At 52.2% G+C, this 16134-nt stretch overlaps 2 protein-coding genes across 2 annotated transcripts; both read right to left on the reverse strand.

Moving 5' to 3' along the window:
* Nucleotides 1-793: 793 nt before the first annotated feature.
* On the reverse strand, nucleotides 794-6027 carry CRYGS (crystallin gamma S; the record flags this gene model as incomplete). The annotated part of the gene is made up of 3 exons (XM_082767129.1): nucleotides 794-1066; nucleotides 2300-2542; nucleotides 6007-6027. The coding sequence occupies 3 exons, from the start codon at nucleotides 6025-6027 to the stop codon at nucleotides 794-796; spliced, it is 537 nt and encodes a 178-aa protein (XP_082623255.1).
* A 1550-nt stretch (nucleotides 6028-7577) lies between these two features.
* TBCCD1 (TBCC domain containing 1) lies at nucleotides 7578-16085 on the reverse strand (the record flags this gene model as incomplete). The annotated part of the gene is made up of 7 exons (XM_082767121.1): nucleotides 7578-8105; nucleotides 8681-8844; nucleotides 11926-12423; nucleotides 12572-12758; nucleotides 13693-14059; nucleotides 15489-15638; nucleotides 15753-16085. The coding sequence occupies 6 exons, from the start codon at nucleotides 16083-16085 to the stop codon at nucleotides 8715-8717; spliced, it is 1665 nt and encodes a 554-aa protein (XP_082623247.1). The 3' UTR covers nucleotides 7578-8105; nucleotides 8681-8714.
* Between the last annotated feature and the right edge of the window lie 49 nt (nucleotides 16086-16134).

The following is a 16134-nucleotide window of genomic DNA, read 5'->3' on the forward strand; positions in this document are numbered from 1 at the left end:
CCGTAATAACCTCATACATCAGCCGGGGGCAGACGGCTGGGGGGGCTCTGCTTCTGCCACCATCATTATCCCAGGGTCCCTCTGCTCCACCTGCAAATGGACCGGGCAGCCCCAGGAGGAGAGGGGCCCGTGCAGCCAGCATCACTTATCCTGCGTGGGCACGCATCCAGCCTGACATCTAGCGGCACTGGGCAAAACAGGGCCTTCCAAACTGGGCTGACTGGGAGCGCTGGAGAGCCTGACAGCCCCCTTTGCTCACTGCACATCTCAGGAGCCTGGGGACCAGCTCCTTCCCTTCCCCTCCTACTCTTTGGGGCCACCCAGCAGCAATCTCGCATCTCAGGGCAGTTTTGAGAGGTGCTCACCATCTCGGTCCTCTTCTAACTGCCCTGCTTTTTGTGGCTCTCCCCTCATCTCACACCTCCAGGGAGCACCCTGACACTCAGGGCTGCCAGGGTCCCCACGGAGGCTGTGGCTGCCACCCTCCTGCTCTGTCCCCTCTGCCTCCCACCCTTGTCCCAGTGCCTTGTGCACCACGAGAGGGACACGCTCCCCAAGACACAGGACAGCCGCTGCCACCCAACCCAGGAGCAGAGGGACAGAGGGGACGGGGCCAGCACAGAGGAGGAGGACAGCAGAGATGGAGGCTGTGCCTGGAGGAGGCTCAGCTCCACGTCACCTCCAGCAGGGCAGGGACGGCTGGGAGGCAGGCTCGCACGCAGGGAAGAAGCAGGACAGGCTGAACTGAGCAACTCAACTGCTTTATTGGGGCGGGGGGATGGCTCCTCTCCACTCACTCGGCGATGCTGCGGAAGGACTGGACGGCGGGGCTCACGGCTCCCCACTCCACAGGCTGGCGGTACTCTCCCTTGGGCAGCAGGTACTGCCTGCCCCGGTAGTTGGGGTGCTCGTAGAACACCCAGACACCCTCCAGCACCCGGCAGGCGTGGACCTCACGGATACGGCACTCGTCCATGATGGAAGGGCAGTCCTCGGTGGCCTCGAACATCTGCCCACCGAAATCTCCCTTCTCAAACACCTGGATGTGGCCCCGGCCTCCACTCGGCTGGAAGAAACAGGGAGAAAATTGTAAAGTGTTTGCTGAGGCACCAACAAATTCTCCAAGGGATGGGAGCAGAGCCAAGGCACAGCTGGGCTCAGGTCAGGCACCAAGCACTCCCAGCACACTGGGATGGCACTGAATGGCTCCTGTCAGCCCCCCAAACGCACAGCACGGGGCAATGCCCAACCACGCATCCCATGCAAAGAGGGCACTGAGCCCAAGCTGAGCAATTTCAGCTCAAAGCCCCACCACAGCCCCGCTTCAGGATGGGCATAGGGAGGACAAACAAGTGCCGGGCTCTGTCCCAGACACGCCGCCTGCGCAAACCCTTTAAGCTGCTCGGTGAGATCCGAGTGGAGCGATGCACCCCCTCCGCTCCCCGCTCCTCCGGGCAATGAGGAGTTTAATGAGCTGGTGACCCCAGCTGGGTTGTATTACAGCAGAACGCAGCGCGGGTATTTTCCACTGTGATTTCAAGCGCTGCGTTGCCTGAAGGCACTGCGGCAGTTTTAATCTGCAGCTGCCTGGACACCGTCCTCCCCCACCTCCCCTCCCGTCCGCGCTGGTTGCCGGCCCCAGCTGAGCTCTGCGGGGTCTCACGGATCCGTGATGCTGCTCTGGGTCCTCTGACCCTACCCCTGTGAGCAGCCGGTCCCTGTGCACGGGAGGCCAGGCACCGGTGGACGTGCAGCATTTCATGCTGGTGGAGGGAGCTGAGCTGCTGTTACACCTCCCGCATGCTCCTGCTCCATCCCTAGCACCAGGCCAGAGCTCTGAGCTGGCTGGAAACCCTCCCTGCTCTGTGCTGAGGGACTTACACCCACCTCAAACCCACAACAGGCTCAGAGTGGCATTAGACCTCCAGACAAAAGCAAAGCCCCCTTGCTCCATGTGATGCCAAACTGTGGCAGCGCTGCTCACATCAGTGATGCCCAGATCCCCACCAGCGTCTGCTCCACTGCCGGCAGACACAGCAGCACCAGCGCTGGTGTCACAGCCTCACGCACCCACGGTCCCATCCTGCTGGTTTTAAGGCTGCTCCTCTGGGAGCTGCTCCCTCCGCGTGCCCTGCAGGGACTCAGCACCACTCGGATTCAGTCCCCTGGGCAGGGCTGTGGGAGCGAGCCCCCTCCAGCCGTCTTCTCCCCATCTCTCCAGGAGGACAGGGCCACCTCCAAGCACGCCAGAGCGGCAGGCACGTAACCGCAGAGGCCCCTCGGGCAGCACCACACTTACAATCTGGACAGCCCTGCAGGAACCGAGGCGGTCGTTCAGGCCCATCCAGTGGTGGTAGTCGGGATACTCGCCCTGCGTCAGCACGTACATGTTTCCCGAGAAGTCGGGCCTCTCGTAGGCCACCCAGGTGCCTCCTTCCACCCGGATGGAGTTGCAGCGGCTCAGGTAGGTGTGGAAGTCGGGGCAGTCGCTGTCGCACTCGTAGCGACGGCCCAGGAAATTCTTGTCTTCGTAGAAGGTGATCTGAAACACAAGGAATAGAGGGAGATGGGGGTGGTTCCTCACCCCGCTGTGCCCGGGGAGGCGCGAGCAGCCCGCATGCAGGCACACTGGTGCAGGCAGCCACGAGCAGCGTCGGCATTGCCGCTGGAAGCGTCGCTCCAAAGCGCACAGTCACACTCGGAGGTTGTCTGTAACCCCTCCTGCCTCTAACGTGAAGAGGAATAGAAAAAAGACCAACAATTTAATCTCCAAACTTCACTTTTCCAGGGAAAAGGCAGCCTTCCCAAGTCCTTTTCCAGAACCTGTATCCTATAGAGTCACAGACTGGTTTGGGCTGGAACACACATTACATAAGGATCATCTTCCACTAGACACGGCTGTAGCCGCATCATGGTTTGAAATATTTGCAAACAGAGCCTTCAGGATGTCCATAAGTCGTCCAGCCCACCCACAGAGCAGGATCAGACGCATCCAAACAACCCCGGCAGCAGATCCACCGGTCTGGCCCCAACATCTCCAACCACCACCCTTCTCCAATTCCTCGGCCTTCCCAGCACCTTGCTCTGTCCCAGTCCAACCCCTGGAAAAGCCAGTTTTCTTTGCAACAAGTGCTCCCACCTTCTCTAGATCAATAGTAACTAAATTACAGCCAAAGGAGCCATAAGTAGTCAATGGACCATACTAGGCAGTTGGCTTATTGAGCATTTGTAGTCAGGCCTCTATGACAAGGGAGTGGTGAGATCTCTTCCCTCCTGGGCCGTGTCTTCAAGCCCTGCGATCATTCTCCTTGCCCCCACCCAACCTGGTCCACAGTTTGCTTTTGAGAAAGTCGATGCCAACAACTGGATATCATTTGAGCTTTACCCATGCAAAAAAAAAAAAAAAAAAAAAAAAGTGCTTCAAGTATGTGGGTAGCTCAGTTTGTATCACTGATTGTGTTTGCAGTTGGCTTGTTCTGCTTTGGTGCTTTGCTGTTGTCACCAGTTTGACACGGCCAACAAATTCCCAATTCATCACTGTGCTTCTTTCCAAAGATCTGCACTACAGCCGAGCAGCTGATGGCAAAGCACTTTGCTTAGGGGTGCTTTTTCCCCTTGCTTCATCACAACCTGTTCCAACTTGATCTTGAGAGCTGGTGAGCAGATCCCATCCCTCTTGCCCAAGGTGTCACCAACCCATCCAGGCCTGGAGAAGTGATGTCCACGGACTTCAGAGGTCCTTTGATCGCCAAGTCCTAGAGCAGCCCTTTGTGCAGCCCTCACTTTCGGTCCTTCCAGATGACAATTACTTGAGAGCTGCTCTTTGGAATAAGGGTTCCCAAACAAACACGTCTATTTTTGACTATATCCCTTGCTTGCTTATGGTACAGTGAAGTCAGACCATGCCAAAAGCATTCCTACTATGAAGTGCTGTCAAATTTCTCCTAGAGAAAATTGGTTTGACATGAATCAGTCTCTTACTCCAGTGTCTTCTAGAGCCTTGCACTGAACCAACTGATGTGCAGGTCAGTGATCCAATGCAGTACAAACTCAGACAGCATTCGACCTTTCCATTTTCCTAGGGTGGTCAGTTGGTCAGTGTGCCCCTTCAGCCCAACCCTAGTCTGGGGAGAGGATTTATGTCCTTGGTTATCTTGCCCTGTCACAGCAACGCTTTGCTGAATTGGTTAAGCTGGCCCTCTATTTCTAACACAGAAGGAGAGCTCATTTCATGTTCCTTTCCCACCTTGAGGAACACAAGGGAATTTCCATTTGGCAATGCTACCCGCTGCTCCTTGGGAGATCTTCTCCCTGGACTTATAAAGCCACGAAGCCAAAACCAAATCTGAGAATGCATCAAGGAGCAGTGACCAACTAGAGGCGTGGTTTGTTGGTTTATTCTTTGAGCACTTAACAGGAAGATGTAAGGAGCGGGCTCCTGCCCACCCATTCCCCACCATCGCCCTTTGCACACCCCCTCAGCTCATTCCAGACCCTCAGACCCGGCACCCCTAAACCTTCCTTCGGGCCTGTGGGCACAAGCAGAGCAGACTGATGGTTCTCACCAGCAGGATAACGACAGGTGAATTACAGATTTCAATTCCAGATCCGTAGGTTGGACGCAAATCACCTCTGTCAGCAAAGCCATGGAGCTGCCCTGCTTGCAGCTCCATCCCATTAACCGCTCACTGCCCAAACATTGCTCTGGGGCTTACCTGGCAGATAACAGATTTGCCACGGCAGATCTTCCTTACACAACTGCAAAACTCTCCCTCCCTCAGCCACCTCATAGCAGTTATCACTTTTCTTCCCAACAGCAGGTCTGTTAGAGGGACACTTGTGAACAACACCCTTAAGCAATACCTGGCAGCACCCATGGCATTCTATAGAGGCAGCATGGGGATGGTGATCCCTTTCTAGGGCAGACCACTTGCTTACGTTGTGGGAAATAGCACTTAATTCTCTCCTTTGCCTTTTTCTTCTCTCCCTGGGACGTGCTACACGAGAGCACGGCACAGAGAACAGATAAGATTTGGGCTCATGCGCTGACTTCACTCATCCCAGACATTTTGCTACACCACAGCACACAATCAGCCAGGGCAAAGCACCCTAACAGAGGACGGGGCTTCCAGCAGGGACAGCACACATTTAAGTATCTTCATGCAGATGGCAGGCAGTTACATTCTGCAGCACCTTCATGCACGGGTACATAAAGCCTGCACAGCTGCAGCCCCCAGGCTAGGAGGCAGTGGCACACCACGCTCAGTTTCTAAAGACCTCTCGGAAATAGCTCAATCACTTCAAACCAGACAAAAGGAGCAGGGAAGCAGAGAGCGGGTCCAGACCTTCCGCAGCACAGACCAGTGCCTGCAAAACCACTCTGCCCCCGAGCTCTCTGCCCGCTGGGCCTTAAAGCCTCCGCGGGCTAAGAGGGACATAACCTGGCAAAGGAATACAAGGGGACGCCGTTCAGCTGTCCACAGGCTCTTAGCAGTTGTTCAACACTGCCCAGGGGAAGCGGTCCACAAGCCCCAAGTTCTCACCCTTACCCATGCGCCCCAATCCCAAGCCTACAGCACTGTCTGTGGGAACAGCCAGCAGGGCTTTGCCACCACCACATCGAAGCTCCCAGCATCTGAGCTGGATCCCCACCTAACACACACTGCCCCAGCTGAAGGTGAGCTTTGTGACCTACCTCTTCAGTTTAAGTCACCCCTCCTGATTCCACCAGATCACAAATGGTTCTCCTCCCTTGTCAGTGCTATTGCCTTTGGTGCTACAGCCATGATTCAGGCATCGGTCTGTCCCTTTGCTCCACCACAGAAGGGGGATTCAGCAGCTGCTGGTAGGACTCGGCTCATCCCAGGGAAGCTTTCCACGAGATCTCGTTCTGTAAACGCGCCTCATCATGCTCACTGCTGGCACCGCAGCCTTCACCATCGATTTACAGGGCATCAAACCTCAGTGTACTTGAAAATATCGTGTGTAGGTTGCAAATAAACTTACCTTGGTTCCAGCTCTGGACATTTTCTGTTGCAGCCAAACTTCCCAGTGCTGGAGGCACGTCAGGACCTCTTACAAACAGCCAGGATGCGAGGCGCCCCTTTTATAGTGGGCTTGTTTTAAACCAGCCAGCCGCTTTGTCATGAGAATAGGATCCAAAAATTGAGTCAGTGATTCTGAGGCTATAGCCGGTTTCCAGAAAAACAAACGGGATTATGGAATAAAGGAAGGCTTCGCTGTCCTCCTTTTGTTACCATTTGCTGAGTCAGAACACCAAAACTCTGCCAAACGCACTCAAAGCACACAGCCCCCTGCCAAGCCCTGGAGGATGGGGTAGGGGGGAGGGCATTTTGGCTGCTCTCCCTTTTAAGCATGTTAAACAAGAAGCATCCTAGTCAGCTCTAAAAAGGCCCATCCCCGTTTGCAAGGAAGAAACACAAATATTTATTAGAGAACGTTCCCATGCAATGAAGGGTGCAGCTAGGAAAGGGTGAGCACGTGCTCAGAGCAGACCACAGCTCGCAAAGAACAGCCTCTGCTCAGAGGCTGTGCTTCAAAAGCCCTACGTGGAAACTTCACTGCAGCAAAGGTATCGTGCATTTTTACAGCACGCCCTCAGCTGAGCTATATTGCTCTAAACGGTGCCTGACATCAAGGAGAGGAAGCATTTCTGGCCATACACCCCAGAAGTGACAGTAAATAGCAAAGAATGCACCTGAATCTCTGAAAAAGTCTGCCATTGACACAAGTTTAACTCAGAATTCTTACCCCACTGCTTGCAGTTTAAGCAAGGGATCATTTCTTTTAACTGGCCCACCAAGCAGGGAGGGCGAGGAACGCTGGCTTCTGTACACCCGCACACCCCTGAGCCTCCACAATATAAAAACCACCCCTGTAGCTATTCACTGCACCAACCCCGCAGCTTAGCGGAACAAAGGCACAAAGCTGGCACCGCTGCGCCTGAAGCACACAGACCTTGATTCAAATCTGTCAGGGCAGTCTCACAACAGCGGCTCCGCGTGCCACCCCACACACGCTGCTGCAGCCCTGCTGAACACCGGAGGAATTCGCAGTCAGGTATGACCATCGGAGACAGACAGGTGCTCAGCAGCATCTCATCCTCCTCCCATTTTAGGTGTCTTCAATCACCTAGTGCTGCTGCTCACATCTCTTACTGCCAGGAAGCTGTGAAGCCACTCACAGATATTTCATTTTTTAAATCCAAATGCTGTCCTGCAATGACCAAAGCCCGACCCAGACCAAGACCCTATTAGAAAGCAACCCAGTAGGTTCAGGACAGCTCCACTGCAGACAGGGTCCGCTAGCACAAAATGAGCACGGGACTCATTCATGTTGATACTCTTTGCAGGAAATAAAGGCAGGAAACTGTGTTTCTATCAAAACACTGCACTAAGATAACCTTCAAAGCCTTTAGCTCCTTTGCTGCTAAGAATTTGGTACTTTTCTCTCAGCTGACCAGGTCACCTTTCATCAAAGCTGTGAAGATGCTGTGTCCCTCTAACACCAACTGTGTAGGTAAAACTCATTCCCTAGAACACATGCCAGGCTTTTCTGAGAACTCTATTTTATTGACACTTGTCAAAACAAAGCAAACGTACAAGAAAGGTAATTCCACAAAAATCACATTGCTTAAGTGCCATCTTTGTATTTTAAAAAAATCTACAGAATTTCATTCATAAAAAAAATCAAAACATTTGCTTTTCACATTTATAAAAACAGTGCAGCTGGCTTGTATCATAAGGATGTGTGGGACAGCCAGGCCTACGTCCAGCGCCACACCAGGAGAGGCTCCTTCGGTGGACACCTGCACACCGCAGATGCTACCTGGCACCAGCTGCCCTGCAACAAGGGGCAGGCACGCTTGCTCATCTTCCTCCAGCAGCATGCGCTTCCTCAGTTACCAGCAGAATAGTTACAGCACATTCCTGGGAAAGTGGCAGCAACTGAAATCCTAAACCAGAGAGATGTCCAAATCCAGTCCGAGGCTGGGCATCAGATCCACATCAAGCGTGTTCAGTTGTGACCGCTGCAGAGTCGTGATGAGAACCGCCTTCAGGGTATTGCTTTCTCTTCCTACAACTCTGTAACAAAGGAGAGGAGCAAAGTTTAGGCCCAACACTAGCAAAGAGAAAGCAACATGAAGACTAAAGGGGGAAAAAAAAAGTTTGTTATGGTTTGAAATATGCAATAGCAGAAGAACAGGATAGGGGCCTGCCTCCAGCTTCTGAATCACTTCTGCTTAGGAAGAGAAAGAGACTGCAAAATAATTAAAGTCTTGCCCAATTCTCTTAAACAGAAAGTGAGCCAGGTGAGTACAGACATTAATACACAGCTTCTTTAAAAAGGCAGCTGTTCAAATAAGTTTTTACTTCAGATTATGTACAATAAGCCTATCTGTCTTCACAGATGCACACAGATGACCCCAGCAAATCAAACACCACCTGCCGAGAATAAGGGAGGTGCTGAGTACACACAGAACAGGCTTAAACTAAAAACAGGTTTTGACTGCAAAATGAGAACTAAAACCAAATGCACAGCTCTCGGGAGAATCTCCACCAAGCAGCTTCCAGCTTCTTCCTCCTCTGCCTAGGCTGTACGTACAAATATGGGACAAGTCTTCTAGATACAGAAGAATCAAGAGAAGCCCTGTACTCACCCTTCCTTTCCTTTTGTTGCACAGGAACACGATGCTATCCTGCTGCCTGCTTGGAGCCCACAGCAGGAGGGACGAGGCTATCCAGCTGCTGACGGTTCCCTGTCTGAATCAGCCATTCATAGAACTTGCTTTCCACCAGCATCTGGAACTGCTTCCTCTGATCCCTGCAACCAAAAGAAGATGATCAGCAAGGAAGCATGCAAAAGTCATACTTTTTTTGTAGTATTATTCTTCTAAACCTCACCTTCTCTACCGAAACAAGCCTCTAAATATACCAGCTAAGAGCTGGGCTTGGTTTAAGAACTGCCTGTACCATGAAGAGAAGGTTTTTACCATGTGAATGTAACTAAAGTTAACCCCAAAAGTAGAACTCAGCAGTTATACAAGCGACACAAACTTCCCACTCCTTTAGCAGCCACCCTGCTCCATAAGGCTTCCTCTGCTTTAATCTTAGAGCACAGATTAAAAACCATCTAAAAAGGTAGAAAAGGATCAGTAATGAATGTTCAAGCAATGGAAACAGAAAATTTGGTTGTGACAACATCTGGAAAAGAGAGAATGGAGATGGGGAAAAGACATACGTATAAACACCACTCCTCAAATAACTCCCTTTACTAGGAAATAACTTTTTTTTTTTTTTTTGGCAAGACCAACAATAACAGGGTATATCACCTCTATCACTCTCTCTGGCAATGATCAAACGTCCAAGAGCAGCACAGTCTCATGGCAGTATTTCTCCAGAACTTCCCAGCCATCTGGGATCACTTCAGCTCCTGAATTTCTTATGCCAAAGGTGGCGTTAGTGTTGAATAGCTCCTGACAGACTTCTTTTTCTATGAGCTTACACAATACATTTCTGAACCAAAGTAAAACATGAACATCTTCAATATCCTTTGGAGATTTTGTGTGGTTTTGCTTTGACTCGTTCCTAATTGGTTTTGATGCTCCTATCCTGTACTGGGAAAAGCAGCAAACCATCCCTATTCATTTCTGCGCCACTCAGCTTCAGAGGGGCCCAGTTTACCCACACCCTTTTTTCAATTTAAAGGCTCTTCTTCTTTATACTGTCACTTCCATTGGAGACATTCACTGACAAATTCCCCAGAAAGCAGGCTTCTAGGCTGGAAGCTAACCTAAATTCCTCCCCAGTGAACGTGAACACAAAGGCAGTCACTCCTCTCTTCTCTCATGGCTTTATCTTCTCCACGTGCTTATTATACACCTTGATCTGCTGCCGACCCTGAAAGACTTTGTCTGATGTGCTCAGAAAACAAGCAAGCAGGATTTTACGCTTTTGCAAGTTGTTCCTCCAGCTCTCTTACTGGTCCTGTCTTATGGGGTTTTTACCTTTAGCCTGGCAGGATTTACATTCTTTTATATTCTTTTTTTTTTTTTTAAGCCCACTTTCCTCATTCGGACAACTTCAAGTGTTTGAAAGATGGCTTTTACTGATAACAGTTTGTTTCACCTCCCTGCTCAAGCACCAGCAGCTTTTTTCTTTCTGCACACCTGATAATCTGCTTGCTCCAAGTTGTCTGTCTAGTCCTCTCCCTGCCTGCAGGGGACAGACACACTATACACTGTCAGCTGCCCAGCTTCTTTTCAGCAACCTTCTAAACCTGGTTCCCTTTTTCCCCTTTTATGAAACAAAGCAATCCAGTACCAAGCTCCCACCTCCTGTGACTGCTATAGAGGACACTAAAACTACGCACATCATCCTCATTATCTAACATTCCTTCAGCTGTAAGATTTTGATGGGCAAAATACCTTTGTAAAACCCTGAGGGAAGAGCAACAGCACTGAGAGGGCAATGGCTGTAGAGACAAGAAGCACCTCAGATGAGGATGATAAACACAAGGATGACTCCAGCACGACAGTCAAGATTCAGATTTTCCTCTCTGCTGCTCTTCAAGATTTAAGAGCTTAGAGTTGTGAATGTTTTTATACCTTTGTCACCACTACTGGGTCACTTCTGCTCAACCATCCTCTATTTGTAGCAGAATCCCACCCAAGAATCCCTTCTCCCCCCCCCCCCCATTGTGGAGCTCTTTCAAACTGCAGGCTCCTGAGCTCTCTGAATGCCACAAAGGGACAGGGAAAGCTGAGCGAGCTGCTCCAGAACAATGAACAAACAGACTCAAATTCCTCAGCTTGGTATGAAAGGAATTGTTGACTGACCCAACAGGTGGTTTTCATATTCCCTGTGTCCCACAGACCAAACCCCTCTGAGATCCCTGCTTCTCACCCAGCTACAAGCCCATTGCAACTCATCAGCTGAGCACAGAATAGGAAGAAAATATACACAGTGCAAGCACAGCTTAGGGATCAAAAGTTGTTTTCACCTCTTCAGGTCTTTAAAATCAACTATCTGCACTTCTACCCCCATTCTCTGTTTGTCCTGAAGCCAAATCCTTCAGGTTGCTACATCAAAATGGTTCACAGAAGATAAAAGCAGCAAAACTGAAGGTGACAGCTTTTTACACCTGCCCAATCTGGCTGGCTGCTCAAGAAAGCGTGTTAACAAAGGAAGGAAGGTGAACTCTTTCAGAACTCCCCAACAGGTGCTGAGAAAGCAAATGGACATGTATCAGTACACAAGACAGGCTAGGCTGGGACTACTTAGGACAGTAAATGCTGGGCAGAGGATTTTAAAGAGAACTTTAAAAGCTACTGTCCATGAGGTGATCTACAGTAATGGTCCACATGCATATTCTCAGCTCACCTCAACAGGTGGGACAGTAATTTAAAGCTTCGATCTCAATGTAAAGGTTGGGGCTAAGAATGATCACCCATCAGCTGCAGGCCAATAATTTGTGGAGCTGTTGTTCAGGGTGCGTGCCCAGATCTCACCCACGTCAGCATGCGGCACTGGAAGCAGAACAGAGACAGCAAGGAGACAGTACCCAGCGTGAGGTAAGCTGTAAACTCGTGCCACCAGGACAGATCCCTCGCCTCGGCCCTCAGCAGCATCTAGGCATGCTTCCCCTTCAGCTTTGCAAGCATGCAATCAGGAGAAAGCACCTCCTGCAGAGTTAACTGTAAACATTATTCCCCTTGCCACAATACTGAAGATCAGGATCTCAAGATTGCCAAGTACTCGTACTTTAGGACTGGCATGCAAGACGTAGCTCACAGAAACCGACCCATTACTAAAGCACTTTTGCAGAACCACATCAAATGAAACTTGTTTGTATGACCGTGCTGAGCTTCAGCACAGCTCACACCCATCGGGACACGGCACTCACTTGCTCAGGCACGCCTCCTTCACCATTTTCTGCCAGATCTGTACCTTCTGCTCCCGCTGACTCAGTGCCTTCTGATAGGCGTGGGGAAGCCCCCCCGGCGTCTCCGTGGTGTCTCCTTCCATCTCAAACGGGATGACAAAGGTGTAGAAGTCAGAGGGCGGCAGGAGGCGGAAGACGCTGGTGTCGCTGCTCTCCTTGCCCAGCAGCATGGGGCTGTCCCAGTAGTTGGGCAGGGTGGCCAGGCCCACCTGAGCCATGTGGTCTTCCAGCATGGGGTAGTGCGTGTGGAACGGGGCGAGGCTGACCGCCTGGTTACCCGCGAGGATGAGGGGCTGGGTGGGCGTCAGAACGTGGAAAGTACAGCCCGTGGTGGAAGAAAGGGACAAGCTGTAGCAAACCGCGATGACCTTGACATTGTCACAGCTGTGGACGTGAACGGACACCTGCACAGGGCCGAGCACGAAAGTGCTGTTCCGGCACTTCTCAATGGTCACAGAGCTGCAAAAGAGCAACGGAATGAAGACACAGTGAGCAGGAAAGACTGCAGCCAGAACTTTCTCGCTACTCAATCCACCTAACAAGAGCTTAGCACTCGAACAAACGCTGAAAAAATATTTGGCTGGGTCTCAAGGGAACGAAAACTCACCGAAGAGGAGAGAGGAGATAAATGAAGGACTCATTGCAGCGATGAATTCTTACGTGAGCCCCCACCAAGGTGTCCGAGCTCTTGGCCAGTGTCTGTTTGTACACCTGGCTCATTATCACCATGGGGAATACCTCTGGCACCACAGGAGCATTGCAGGCAATCTTTGCTCTCCTGGTCGTTCCCTCTACTGCAAAATAAAGTTAATACATTTAAAATGAAGGAAAACAAAGAGGCTATACATGCCTCCTACAGAGACACAGACACGATGGTTCACCATCCATGTCACCTGGCAATCCCTCCCGAAAGGAATCAGCCCAAAACCTGACAGTAGCACGGTGACACCGTGTCACCACGCAACAGTTGTACCACCCACAGGTGCCTACTGGGCAGGACACAGCAGTCAGAAGCTCCAGGGCACACTGAAAAATCAAAAAACCTTCAAAACCATTCAGGGCAGCCAAAGCTTTCTGCAAGCCAGGACATGGGCATCTCCATTTCCAGTTCCCGGCCACAAATCTGAGCTTGGCAGGAAGGTCTTTAGGGCAAGTGTTCAGCGTTGTGTTGAAAGTATGGACAGCACACTTTAAGACATGCTAAACCAGCAAAATGCTCCCCCTACAGCACAATCCTTGAGCAACCTCACTGTTCTACCTAACGCACTGCCACTCTTGCTATTGTGCGGTCAAATTAAAAAAAATAAATTTTTTTTTTCTTCTTTCTAAGGGGAAAGGTGCCTTGGCTCTCCACAGTGCCGTTGTGGGTGAAGGGCTGGGATTCAAGGCATGAAAAATCCCAGTCAGTTCTCGGCTTTGCCACAAACACATCACATTATCTATTTTCTGTGTTTGGCTGTACTTGAATAATGAAGGTTGCAATACTGACCTTCTTCAGGGGGGTCTTTGAAAACTAAGTCATTAACATTTGCTCACAAAAGTGATCTGAGGACTGGAAAAGCACACACAGGTGCCGCACTCCTGCAGACTCACCCCTAAGCTCTCACTTTCCCCATCTTCACTATCAGCTGGAGGAAAGAAAGGCCATTCCCTGCCACATCCTTGCTAAGCAAGAGGAATCGAGGCTGGAAAGTTATTTCTAAAAGTAAAGGCAAGGCCTGCAGATACCTTGCTGTGCCCAGGCAAGCTTCTTCCCAGACCTGAGGCAGGCAGTCATTCCAAAAGGGTTTGTCGTCAGGCAGGAGCGCAGCCAGCTCTCCAGCTTGGGGAAGGAGAAGGCGTTGTTGCTCTTTGAGTAGCCGTTCTTCTCTTGACAGGGCTGCCAGAGGGCAAGCTCGTGCAGAGGATGGACGGTCCCTGAGCCCTCCACAGTCCCTTCAATGAGAAAGCTGAGGGCACAGACGGCTTCGTAAGACACCAAGCTGTTGCTGGTGGCGTGGGAGGAGGCGCTGAGCTGCTCCGGCTCCAGCAGCAGTTCCAGCATGTCCGAGAGGTGGGCGAGCAAGAAGGCAAGGTGGTCCTGGTCGTTCCAGTTCTTAGGGAGCAGAAAACCAAGAGTGAGGTGAGTTCTCAGAGAGATGACAAACTCCACCACTACTGTACAAACACCCTTGCCTAACTCGTTTTAAAGGAGGGGAAGATGGTCAGACATGGTGCCTGGTCCCACTGCTCTGCCCTTCCCAAACACAGAAAGAAAATCAGAGTCATCAGCAAGTGCCTCCAAGAAAGAAAAGCATTATTCTAACTCCAAACACCAGCTATTTCATTCTGGAAAGCAGAAACAGATTCCCCTGCAATCCCTCCCACAGAAACTCAGCCAGCTGCTGCTAGCACTGAAGGTAGGAAACAAATCAATAGCTGACAGCCAAGGTCTTACAACTGCTCTGCTGGAAAATCGCTGCATCTGCTCCAGACCTTCAGCTATGATTAAGTGCTTCTGATGAGGAGCCGCAGAAAAAAAAAAAAAAAAAGCAGGGGGTCATTTCTTCGCAGGCAAGTGGACCAATAAAGCAACCAACCCCTGAAAAAAGCACTAGTTCAAATTCTAAAGGGCTCCATACCACAAAGAGTGAAGGATTGGAGCTGCAGCAGACGTTAATAAAGACAACCTTTGCTGGCCCGTGAGCTGCAGAATGAACACCCAGCTGCGGTTACACGTTGTCCTCACCACGTGAGGGGGCACAACATGCAGCCACAAGCATCTCCTCTGGAGAGCCCAGCGTTGTGACAGAGACCCTCTCATGCATAGAGCAGCCTCGTTCCTGTTCAAAGTTTTGTGTAAAAGTGACACCTGAGCAGCAGTCTGAAGACAACGTCAACTTTTCAATTCCACTGGGTACTCCAGTGCCACCCATCTCACAGCCATCTATCAGGTCCTCTCATTTCTTTCCTCATTTGTTAGATCTCCTCATTAGATCTACCAGGGCTACCCATTTTCAGTCACTTCAGCTTGCCCTGCCCGTGCTTGCACAGCTCAGAGCAGCCCAGCCCCAACAAACCTGCTGAGGTTTGCAGCCAGCCTTTATCCCGATGGGGTCAACCTATAACTCACAGAGTTACACCCACCCGAAATCTGCTTTCAGGACACCTTACAGGAGGTGTTTGTGCTCCAGGTGGCTGCCTGACTGCATCGCAGCCTCTCTGAAGCACAACCTCAGGTCACTTTGTCAGGGAGCGCCCTGGGACCCCCTGGCTCTGTAAGAGGAGGTGGGACAGCAGCTTTTAAGGAAGGAAGAGCTGCCTGAAAGAGGAGGCTGCTGCTTCTTAACCAGCGAGCCGGGAGGGCTCCGAGTGAGCTCCCACAACCTGTGGGAGTGCCTGTGCAGACCCCACACCCCCCTCGCATCGTTTACTATTTCAGCGAGCTCCCCCAGCCCAGAACCCCCACCACACGCAGCACCTCACTCCCCCAGCCCCAAAACAGCCGTTTTTCCCCAAAACCCCCCCCCTGGAGGGGCGCTCACCTTGCTCTGCCCGGCTCCTTTCCCCGCCGGGCCGGGGGCTGCGGCCGCGGGGCTGGGCCACTGCTCGCCGCGGAGCGCCGTGCGCAGGGACAGGCGGCTGAGCTGCTGCAGGTAGAGGAAGAGCAGGAACTGCAGCGTGTCCACCGAGAGCTGCGGGGGGGAGAGACAACGACACAGGGACACACCGCGGCGTCAGGACGGGCACAGGCGGACCCCGACCCCCAGCCCCAGCCCCAACCAGCCCCAGCCCCATCCCGGCCGTGCCTTGCTCCGCTCCCTCTCCAGCTCCTCGGCGCTGCCGCACGCCGCCTCCGCCTCCGCTCTCCGCAGGCTGCGGGGCGGCGGGGCCGGGAGGAGGCGGAGGAAGCGCTGGAAGTAGAGCCAGGCCAGGCCGCGGCCCAGCCGCAGCTTGCCGCAGGCGATGTGCCGCCAGCGCGCCCAGCGCAGCCGGGGGAAGCAGCCCTCGGCCGCCCGCCGCCGCGCGTACGCCGCCATCTTGCGCAGGTAGGGGCGGCCCAGCCGGCCGGGCGGCGGCAGCGGCAGCGCGCCCAGCAGCGGCGGCTCCGTACGGACCCAGAGCGCCACGGCGGCCGCCATGACGGCCCCTTTGCCGTACGGCGACCGCCCCCACCCTGCCTCTAAGCGC

Source organism: Aythya marila (genome assembly GCF_965140915.1).
Source record: "Aythya marila genome assembly, chromosome: 9".
Lineage (NCBI taxonomy): Eukaryota > Metazoa > Chordata > Aves > Anseriformes > Anatidae > Aythya > Aythya marila.